The 12,257-nt window shown below is 32.7% G+C and overlaps 1 protein-coding gene across 5 annotated transcripts; it reads right to left on the bottom strand.

Annotated features, from left to right (window-relative positions):
- Positions 1-614: 614 nt before the first annotated feature.
- Positions 615-11,092, bottom strand: LOC123694917 (oocyte zinc finger protein XlCOF6-like). 5 transcript variants are annotated; one of them, XM_045640542.1, is made up of 8 exons: positions 11,024-11,092; positions 10,374-10,838; positions 7,229-7,356; positions 6,660-6,792; positions 3,765-3,932; positions 3,121-3,513; positions 985-1,624; positions 615-762 (listed from the first exon to the last, which is right to left on the bottom strand). In XM_045640542.1, coding segments are annotated over exons 2-8 (1,758 nt in total). In that variant the 5' UTR covers positions 10,669-10,838; positions 11,024-11,092; the 3' UTR covers positions 615-761. The 5 variants fall into 5 exon arrangements, with proteins under 5 accessions (XP_045496498.1, XP_045496497.1, XP_045496500.1 ...); XM_045640541.1 differs by having other exon boundaries at positions 10,995-11,080; XM_045640544.1 differs by having other exon boundaries at positions 10,374-10,680; positions 10,995-11,068.
- Between the last annotated feature and the right edge of the window lie 1,165 nt (positions 11,093-12,257).

The following is a 12,257-nucleotide window of genomic DNA, read 5'->3' as shown; positions in this document are numbered from 1 at the left end:
TATTAGTATAGAATATGCTAAAATCGTAATTATTTTTTTACTTTAAAACATGCATGCTAAAAAGCATAGTACCTATATGCGTGAAGTGTCATTTTGACAGTTCACAACACAAATATATCGGATATTATGTCATGTACAAGTTTCAATACCTTGATCTTCTTTTAAATACTCTGGCGTTTACACAGTATAGATTATTATTAATTACTCGAGCTTGACAACAGTGGAATAGTGCAAACGCAGAATTGGCATTTAAAAAATAATTATTTCATTTTAAAGTTAAAACTTGTTTCTGTTTTGCCATGCATAAAATAAGTCATGTTCTTATATTTTTAAGCTTTCCTTGTGTGTTTTATGTTTCAATACACTATATAGATCTCATTTACATAATTATAAAATTATTTTAACAAAATTCGACCAGCATCACACTAAACATTGCATTTGTGTATACCATAATTTTATTTTCTATATTTAGATACTTAATTTTTGAAAAACAATTTTAATAGTTTTAAAAACATTGATATTACACAGAGCCTAAACATAATATGTCTGTATTGCTTTAAAATATACATCAAGAGTCTAATAAAAATTATAACAACATATTATCTTATTACATATTTTAAATATTTAAATTAGGACAAAACAGAGAAAAGTTTACTATCAGAATTAAGTATATAATTAAGGTGGTTAAAATATAAAATGTTTAGGTTACATTAAGGTAGTAAGATGCATAGCAGTCCGTTTCTTCAGCCTTAACTTTACGATCTGTAAATGTAAAATAAAGAGATGAGATGTTATTATTTCCTGACATTTGATATTATAGTTGGCTATAAATATAAGTTAATTTAATATTTGAAACTAATTAAAAGCAACTATAATAGTTACACACTGTGGAATTTATTACATTATATTTTTTATAGTCCTGATGTATTTCTAGATATATTTATTTATTCGAAGTATAATTGAAAAAATGATTAAAAAACTTACCAATTGATATCCTGCTCCATCTTCCGCCTCCAGTGCATCTTCGGATTCTGTATGACTTCATTTGGCTCCTTATCAATTTTCTCATATAAAATCTTCTTGTAAATCTCCACATTTTTTATTGGCGCCATCGTCATACTGTCCGGCAAGAATCCTCGCTTGACGTTCTGGAACTTCTCTTGGTCAATCGGCGGGAGCGGTATAGTAGCCTTCCTAATTTTATGAACATACTCATTTTCCGGGCTTGGCACTTTTTTCTCGACGTCCGTGTTCCGTTTCTCGACGATGACACTTTGCCGCGCGTTGTTCGCTTCTAGTATAGACAATTTGTCTATGACGTTTGACGTGACGTCATTATTTTTATCTGTGGTGACGCTGATGTGTTTTTGAATGACGTCTTTCGGTAATGGCGGGAGCGGGTTGAGAATCTCCAGTTTGGTTTTCTCGTTTTTCTCGTAGGCTTTGCGGGAGATGTATGGCTGTATGTCCGCAGCGCCGTTCGTCATCTTTTTGAGCGCAGTCTCGTCGCAATCTACTGCTGTAGCGGGCTCGTATTTAGGGTGTGTGTTACGAATGTGCCTCTCTAGATTGTCTTTCCGTCTAAAACGGCGATCGCATAATTTACAGCGGTACGGCTTAGTATCTAAAAAGGTAATATTAAAAATGTTCAGTATCAGGATCTAAATTTAAAATAATGGCACCAGAATGTGTGTCTTTATAGACTTTATATCAACTATTATAAACATACTTTGGAACACAGAACAGTAAGAACATAATAGAAGTGCGATGTGGGCGTGGCCCACGTGTCACTAGTAAGGTAAGATCACCTAACTCGCTCTCAGTTGTGCGCAGAAAAATATTCGAGTCGGTTGTCAACTGTCAAACCTTATTTCCATATTTATTCATTATTTAGAGCGTGTTGTTCGGTATTAGAGTGGAAAAATGATAGCAGACGAAATAATATCAGCCATCGAGGCATTTCATACCATCGGTAAGTCTTATTTTAATTTATTTTAAATATATTTTATGTTACAACTTCGCTTGTCAAAAATTTATAAAAATATTAAGTCAAAATGAACCTTAATCCATAAGAAATAAGTACTAATATAGATTGAACAGCAAACAAGACTTTCTGGAATATTATTGAAATAAACAAACGAATGTCGGATTAGTGATGCATGTGGCGCATATCGACAGTATCGATACTTTAGAAAAGACAAACATTTCAAATATTAAATTTTATTCTATTTTTCCTTAGCTTTCATTTGTCCTATTTATTTATAGATTTTCGAAAGAGCCTAATTTAAAAGAGAAATGGATAATAAATGCAACGTGACGAGTTAACTGGATGCCGAACAGCAATAAGCAGTCTAACAAAGGCCACCGATACATCAAACCTACGGCAGTTCCAAGATTTAAAATAATGCATATTTTCTGTTTGTTTTGTAAATATAGATTTATACTATTCTATTCCGTTTTTTATTTAAATATATTAATATGAAAAGACGTACTTAGTAGTAATAAACATACTCCAAAATGTGACACATTATCCTATACTCATATAATAGAAAGAAAGAAAAAAAAATGCACAAAAATATATTTATTTGTGAATTATCGATAATAAGGCTGACATCCCTTAGAGCATAGCATCAGGTTAATGTCAAGTTAATGTCATTAATTTAGAGTGACACAAATTTCAACCTTATCTTTATGTGTAGAGGTTCAAAGTTATATGTATTGAAAACCAACGCCATCTGTTGTGGAATAGCTGAATGTTTTCGAATTTGGAATTTCTGAGCAAAGAGAAACAAAACAGCTAATATACCTAGGGATGTTATACTAAAATAAACCGTAACTTGGTTCGTTAGGGTACATAATGAAATGCTGAATTTATAACCTAAGTCAGTTTTTACTCAAATTAAGCTGTCCAATCAAAGGCATAGTTTACTTGTAGTGTACTGTATAACTATCGGTTTAAATGTGTGGGTTTGGCGACACTGGTTTTCATACTAATGATGACATTATAGCACTTCTATTATGTTCTTACTGTTCTGTGCTTTGGAATGAATAATGTTTTCTTTTAATGACGCTAGATTTGGTTTAAAATCATAAATATTAATTAATTAAACTGTATCTAACCTGTATGCACAGCGGCATGTCTCCTCATATCCTTCCTCGAGTAAAAAGCTTGCGGGCAGCGCGGACACTGATGCTGTCTGCGCAGTGGCCGTCGCCACTGCGCAGTGGCCGTTGCCACAACAACACTGAGGCTCACACCGGTACCCGCAACCAATACCGTACTGGTACCCGCATCGGTTGCGCCACTCACACCGGTACCGACAACCGAAACGGTTCCCGCATAGGCACCCTCTACTACACCCGTATCGGTTTCCATACCGGTATCCGCAGTGGTAGCCGTACCGGTGGCAACGATGCCGGTATCGGCGGGAGTGTTGTGCGTTTGCATGTGTAGCTCTGCCTCGAGACGGGTTTCACTTATGTGCCTGCATATACTGCACGACCACCGCTTCTCTGGATAGTTAGAAATGTTCATTTAATAATGGGTCATACTTTCATGTATGGAATTTTTCATTTTTTTTCCTTTTATTAAATTGTTATTCAATACCTATTGAAACTTCTAGATGTTGAATATATCGATTTTATTTACAATATAAGACGCGTTAAAAGTCAATAAAAAATAAACGTCAGAATTCGACAAATGAAGCAAATAAATTATTTCAATACATACATTACATCAGATACAATTTACAATATAATCATACTTTTATGTTTGTCCATGTGTTTTCTATAATTAGAGCCGTCGCGTAACTTGGTTCCACATTCCTCACAAGTATACGGCCGTACCTCCGTGTGAGTTAGGGTGTGTTTGCGGAGGGCGGTAGAGTTGTTGAACCCTTTATTGCATCGGGTGCATGAAAACATTTTCTCTTCTGGAAATATATGTATTTGTTTATTATTGTAGGATGATAAAGATTTGGGAAAAATATAATTCAAAACTGTGCACAGGCCATGTAACAGTTAGCCTTATAAAAGGGGAAATAGTGCAAACTGTATACAGGACTTTTTTAAACTGTTCTATTCTATTAATATGTAATATTTTAATGTTGTTTAAAAGTATTTATGGTTATTTGCTTTGTTAGTAACAGTCTCTAAAAATTAATAATTTAGTGGCCAATGGCCAATCATTGGCCATATTTTTTCTATTCTTTAAATAATGCTCAAGACAAAACATCTATATATTAAAAATGAATCGCTAAATGTGTTTGTAAGCGTAGAACTCAAGAACTGATTTTGTTAATTATTTTTTTATAATATTCCTTGAAGTACGGGGATGGCTCTTATGGAGAGGCTAGCTTCCGCCCACGACTTTGTACGTGCATCCCCGTTTTTCCCCGTTCCCGCAAGAATCTCGGGAAATCCTTTCTTAGGGGACGCCTACGTTATGACATCTACCTGCATGCCAAATTTCAGCCCGATACGTCCAGTGTTTTGGGCTGTGTGTTGATAGATCACTATATCAGTCACCTTTGAGTTTTATATATATATGTTACCGGAAATGTATGAAATCAAGGAATTGTATACAATTCCTAGGAAATGTGTACAATTCCGATACCATTTAGGAAATGTATAAAATATTGTTTAAAAAACTATTTATTGCATGCATATCCTAGGAAATGTATAATCTTCCTAGGAATTGTATACAATTCCGATATCGTATTAGGAAATGTGTAAAGTAAATGCTTTCTGTAATAAAACACGTTGTTATTTTTTTTATTATAGCTCTTATTGATGTATCAATACCCGATTGTAATCGGGTAACAGTCATACCGTAAAATTGTAATAATATTATGTTAATATTATTATCTTACTAATTAACATTTTAAAAATCAACTATCTAACTTTTAACGTAAATATCACAAAATCAACTTATATTTATTCTTATAAAATCAAATTTTTATTTTGCAAGTAATCAGTCCCCTCGTCCCGCTGTCCTCGCGTTATTTGGCGCAGTCAGATTGTACAATCCGCCGTATTACATTACGGCTAGCTGTTTTAATATGCCAAAAATTCATCTTTTTCCAAAATTCTACAAAAAGATGGTCGCGAGCCGACGGAGCCCCACTTCGTGGGGCTATTTCTGTGTAGTTTTAAAAAACACGAACCTAACCTAACCCACCCCCTTATCCAAACCAAAAATTTCTGATTACGAATTATCGGCATAGTTACTACAAAATGCCGACCGTTTGTAAACGGCCAGATTATATACAACTTGCCTGCGACATATCAATATCTTAAATATTTTACATTTCCGATAGCTATTTAGGAAATGTATAGATTTCCTAGTTAGTCCTAGTTAGTGTATGTAATCCGTCATTGTATACAATTCCTAGGAAATGTATACAATTCCTAAAATCGTACGGAAATGTGTGAAATAAATTATTTTATACACATTTCCTAAATAGCTATCGGAAATATAAAACATTTGAGATATTGATATGGCGCAGGCAAATTGTATATAATCTGGCCGTTTACAAACGGTCGGCATTTTGTAGTAACTATGCCGATAATTCGTAATCAGAAATTTTTGGTTTGGATAAGGGGGTGGGTTAGGTTAGGTTCGTGTTTTTTTTAAACTACACAGAAATAGGAGCACCACGAAGTGGGGCTCCGTCGGCTCGCGACCGTCTTTTTGTAGAATTTTGGAAAAAGACGAATTTTCGGCATATTAAAACAGCTAGCCGTAATGTAATACGGCGGATTGTACAATCCAACTGCGCCAAATATACGCGAGGACAGCGGGACGAGGGGACTGATTACTTGCAAAATGAAAATTTGATTTATAAGAATAAATTTATGTTGATTTTGTGATATTTACGTTAAAAGTTAGATAGTTGATTTTTAAAATGTTAATTAGTAAGATAATAATATGAACATAATATTATTACAATTTTACGGTATGACTGTTACCCGATTGTATCAATAAGAGCTATAATAAAAAAATAACAACGTGTTTTATTACAGAAAGCATTTACTTTACACATTTCCTAATACGATATTGGACTTGTATACAATTCCTAGGAAGATTATACATTTCCTAGGATATGCATGCATTAAATAGTTTCTTAAACAATATTTTATACATTTCCTAAATGGTATCGGAATTGTACACATTTCCTAGGAATTGTATACAATTCCTTGATTTCATACATTTCCGGTAACATATATATAGAAAACGTAAACATGTACCACGGGCGAAGCCGCTAGAGCCTAGACAACTAGTTATTGATAATCAACGCTTCCAACGATATAATATCTAAGGTAATAGGGCGTAGATGCGTTATACGCGCTCACGAAGTGGCACCATGAATTCGGGTCAAATGACCAGACTGGATATAAATTATAATAAAATTCTTTATTGACATAATTACACAGGTCAAAATAATGAATCCTTTGGCTCCCGAACTAGTTATAAAGTGTGTCTCAGGAAGTCAGGAGCCAGATATGTATGTCTCTTTTTTTTCGTATAGAAATTAGCGTGCCGTCTCTTTCTTGGCTTTTAAAATGCTATACGTTTGACATGTGCGTAAACGGGGCCATCATTTTTCGAACAATTTACATATAACGCATCTACGCTTTTAATATTATATGCTACATACTAGTATGTTTCAGCTTGTGCCGCTTCAGTTTGGACATCTGTATAAAGCTCATGTTGCACACGTCGCACGAGTGCGTCCGCTCGTTGCGATGTACCCGCATGTGATACTTATAGTGGGACTTTATTGCGAAACTCTGAAATTTTATAAAAATCATAAAAAATTGACCACTTACAAAGTTAATATTTGTAAGTGACCACTTACAAAGTTGATATTTGTAAGTGACCACTTACAAAGGTAATATTTGGAAGTGACCACTTACAAAGTTAAAATTTAAAGATATTGTTTTATATAAGTAAGAAACCAAACTAAAACATTCAATCTTAAACAGCTTTGCAAATGATTTGAGCCTATATAATATTCCGCATTAACGCAGATCACAATGCTTCACATTTGTAGATAGAAAACTTTGGTTAAGCTTTCGATAATTAAATTCGGCAGCTGTTTCAATAATTTTTGATAAACCAAAGTTCACTGACTTCCCACTTAACTGTCTTTCTTTAAGATGTATAATAAATAGTAAACAGACTGCAGTTAGGAGCATAAAATCATGAAATAGTTTAATATCGTACCTTTTTACAATCCGGGCATTGAAAGGGCTTCCGCTGTCCATTACAATATGCATGATAATACATAAGCGTCCGAGTTTGAAATTTCTTCTTGCACACTGTACAAATGTAGAACCTGCCTCCGTTTGCATCTACAAAAGTAGTAAATAAAGTTTTTAGAATTAATATTCTATACATAAGCTTAGCCACATCACTACATAGTATAAAACAAAGTCGCTTTCTATATCCCTATGTATGCTTAAATCTTTAAAACTACGCAACGGATTTTGATGCGTTTTTTTGTAATAGATAGAGTTATTCAAGAGGAAGGTTTTAGAATATAATTTATTAGGTTTTAGACAAAGCGGGCGAAGCCGCGGGCGGAAAGCTAGTAGTGTATGATAAAGACTTTTTATTTTTGTTTGCCAAATATACCTTATTGTGTAAATATTTTCTAGCACACAATCTTTTCCAGCAACGGAAATTTACCAAATCCATTTCAATAATAAAGTATAATATGATCTCTAATTATGACTCACAATATCAACATTGATTTTTTTTCCAAAACAATACATTATCACAATATTATAATTGTAATTTTAAATCTGTAATAGTAATGCTTGTTTGATTTATATAATGGCTCTTGAATTATTATTGTTATATATACCTAATATTTTTAATAAAATAACAAATTGTAAGTAATTGAATTGAGTCTTAGCCCGGTCAAATTAGACCTTTGCAATAACAATAATACAGAGCCAAATTTTCGGTGGAGAGCTGGTGAGTTAAACTTTTTTTGCACACATGGGATCTATGGGGATTTTAAAAAACTTTATTTATTATGGTACCCCCTACCACAATTTAGCTCTGTAGGAATTATTGTTATTGCATTAGTGTATTTCGGTTATTAGAAGGCTTAAGATTAGTACGTCTTTGTGAGTGAATTGGAGTAACATAAAGATACTGTCATTGTCTTATAACAGTTATTAATTATTGCAAAAAATATTATACACAAAGAAATAAAACTTGATGTGACTGTACAAAAACCCGGTTGATTATTTTTTTTATATATATTTTTCCCGTTATGTATGTGTTATGATCTATTATAAAAACAATATCTCATGTGTATTGGTCCAACTCAAGTGTTCAGGCCCAATTTCCATAGTCAAATGCCCATTCTCCTTTAAAATTAAAAAAATAGCACCTTTAGATTTTTTAAGACAAAAATATGACTTTTCTTTTTTCCATTGATAATTAATTTTACTAGTAGATATACGTCCCAGAATATTCTAAGCCGAAACGAAAAAAACTAACTAATATCACCTTTTCAAAATCCAAATATAAACTAAATTTGAAAGTTTCAGATTTATGAAACAACTGGGAACACGGTGAGAGCTTCCCAAAAATTTAATTTCGCTTTTAGATATCCCCATCTGAAATTATATTTTGTCTGCTGTCTGCTAAATTCAGGGTCATTTATAAATATAATAAAGAACTAGCTTACCGCCCGCGGCTTCGCCCGCTTTGTCTAAAACGTAATAAATTATATACTAAAACCTTCCTCTTGAATCACTCTATCTATTAAAAAAAAACCGAATCAAAATCCAAAGCGACTTTGTTTGTGTAGAAAAAATAAATTTATATTTATGTTACAGGAAATGTATGTAATCCATCATTGTATACAATTCCTAGGAAATGTATACAATTCCTAAAATCGTACGGAAATGTGTGAAATAAATTATTTTATACACATTTCCTAGGAAATCTATACATTTTCTAAATAGCTATCGGAAATGTAAAACATTTAAGATATTGATATGTCGCAGGCAAGGGTTGGACTAAAGCAAAGGGGGCGCAGGACTTAAAAAATTTTTGATGGAGTTGGTGTCATTATAACACCTATTTATTATTGTTTTATCGTAAAGATTACGCTTATATAAGCATGTTTTATAGGAACAACTTTTCTCTAAAATCAAAAATAGCCGAGATATTCGCCCTCAAAGTTAGGTTAGGTTTAGGTTAGGTCACCGTTAGGTTAGGTTAGGTTAGGTTTGTTAAAAAAAAAACTACACAGAAATAGTTCGTCCGTCGACGAAGATCGAACGATCGAAGATAATAATATGAACATAATATTATTACAATTTTACGGTATGACTGTTACCCGATTGTATCAATAAGAGCTATAATAAAAAAAATAACAACGTGTTTTATTACAGAAAGCATTTACTTTACACATTTCCTAATACGATATAGGAATTGTATACAATTCCTAGGAAGATTATACATTTCCTAGGATATGCATGCATTAAATAGTTTTTTAAACAATATTTTATACATTTCCTAAATGGTATCGGAATTGTACACATTTCCTAGGAATTGTATACAATTCCTTGATTTCATACATTTCCGGTAACATTTACAAAAATATGGTTAATTTGTACTGTGTATTGTTGTAAAATATTGCCAGATTCACTTCGGATATAGAAAACAATGTATGGTGGTGTTAATTGTCAATGGCATATCCATTAACTATGTATATTATATAGTGATAGAAAAAATAAATTTATTTTCACAAAAATATGGTTAATTTGTACTGTGTATTGTTGTAAAATATTGCCAGATTCACTTCGGATATAGAAAACAATGTATGATGGTGTTAATTGTCAATGGCATATCCATTAACTATGTATATTATATAGTGATAGAAAAAATAAATTTATTTTCACAAAAATATGGTTAATTTGTACTGTGTATTGTTGTAAAATATTGCCAGATTCACTTCGGATATAGACAACAATGTATGGTGGTGTTAATTGTCAATGGCATATCCATTAACTACATGACTCTAAGCTAAAGATGCTACATATCTATACTAATATTATAAAGCTGAAGAGTTTTTTTGTTTCACATGCTAATCTCGGGAACTACTGGTCTGATTTGAAAAATTATTTCGGTGTTAGATAGCTCATTTATCGAGGAAGGCTATAGGCTATATATCATCACGCTACAACCAACAGGAGTAGAGCCACGGGGGTGAAACTGCATGGAGAAGCTAGTGTTTTATAATTGGAATGCTATGACAAAGCTATTAATTGCAGACATATTATTGTGTGGTTATAGTTAACAACACCATATTTGAGTTTTGTTATTATTCATTTTAATAGCTTACCTGTTTCAACTTTTATGTGCGCTCTTTCTGGTTTTGTTTTCTTAGTTTCCTTTACTTCTCTTATTTGCACCTCCAACGGCAATTGTGTTTTTGCCTCTTCCTGGGAGGAGTTATTATCGACACTTGTATTCTCCGTCTGCACACCATTGCTTTCAGAACAAGCATTGCAACCGGACTTTTCTTGCAGTAAGCAATTCATACATTTGACATGGCCACAACTTTCAGTGACCAGGCGATTATCTGTTTGGTTTATGCCGTTTTTGTTGTGGCAGTTAACACAAATTTGTGAGTTCATCGTGTAAAATAACTATGTAATGAAAATGAAAACCAGCACATAAATAAACATAATTCGGTTATTGATGGACAGTTCACCAGAAACTTATAGAAATTTAAAGTTCGTAGGTATATGCGGATATACATGGATTATTCATTGTTTACATATTAAAAATAATTGTATGAATATGCCTATTGGGATAGAAGCAAAAGATACACAAATTGAGATGCCAAAATTTCAATCAAACATATGACATTATTTTGTAATAATTATAAATTTATATATGCACAAACAAATGAGTTTATTAATGGATTATGTCTTTAATTTTTTTTCAAAACTTATTTTACTTGTAAATGCAGATTTATGGTATAAATACTTGAAAATGTGCTTGAAAACTTCACAAGTGTGAGCAACTTCGCAAGACACACCACAGAGCAAGTAATAGACACACAGCACTCAGCAGTCAGCAAGACATATTTTGGACGCCAAATGACATTTCAACGTACGTTCATTAACTTTAGATAAGTATAATGTCGAAAAAAGCGCGGGAAACTTCGAACGAGGCGGGAGCGTGTTTTCAATTTGAATAGGTATTAATTTAGACTTAATTTATGATCAGAGGAGTATTTTGTTGTAAATATTATAGAATTTAGTGTAAATAGTAATAGTTTTATATATTATTGGTAAGTTTTATATTAATTATTGTATATTGGAATTGGGTGCCCTTCATAGAAATCTATGAAGGATCCTCCTGATCCTTTAAATGAGGGATTAGGTCTGGGACCTGGTCCCTCTGTCGCGAGCTATGTAACACTCTATAGCAATGATGACAATTTTGATAAAGATCTTCTTGAGTGGGAACAAGAAGGTAATAGAAAAAGGAAGCGCGGGAAAAATTTAAATATAAATAGCATAGAAAATTCAGAGAGTGGTCGCCAAAGTGTCAATTCTAATACAAACTCTGTATCAGTTAAGAAAAATATTTCAGCTGGTTTGCAATCTAATTCTTTAATCAGAAATTTATACACTGAACAGGATGCATTCCCATTTATTGTTCATGTCCAAAGAATAGAATCATCTCCTGGTGATGGTTCCAGTTTACATCCTATAACATTTGGAAATTTTTTGAAAAATAATTGTTTTAAAAATATTGTAGCAGGCAGTGTTAAAAGAATAGGCAGAAATAGATGTGTTGTCGCTTTTTCAACTGCACAAGATGCTAATTCATTCATTAATAATAAATCCTTAGAGACATTTAATTTACAAGCAAAAATCCCAAGTTTTCATGTTTCTAGGATAGGGTTAGTAAGAGGTATTCCATCAGGTGGTGGAGGATGGTGCATTGTGTATAATGTGCTCTGGTTTTCATTTTGCAAATAATAAAAACCGTCCTGAATATAATCGCCAAAAACAAATTTAACATACTATGGCTCAAAAGAGCTTGTCATATGGAGAGGCACTGAAATTACACCCACAATCAAAAAAACCTTATGCTGAAGTGCTCACCACTTCAACATTGCAAGTCTCACCAAAACATCCATTACAAAATGCTAATTTAAATAAATCTTATAAAAAACTGTTTTTAAAAAACAACGCTCTCCATCTAAAAG

The sequence above is a fragment of the Colias croceus genome, chromosome 10, assembly GCF_905220415.1.
Source record: "Colias croceus chromosome 10, ilColCroc2.1".
Classification (NCBI taxonomy): Eukaryota; Metazoa; Arthropoda; class Insecta; order Lepidoptera; family Pieridae; genus Colias; species Colias croceus.
This window is presented reverse-complemented; position numbering and strand designations above follow the sequence as displayed.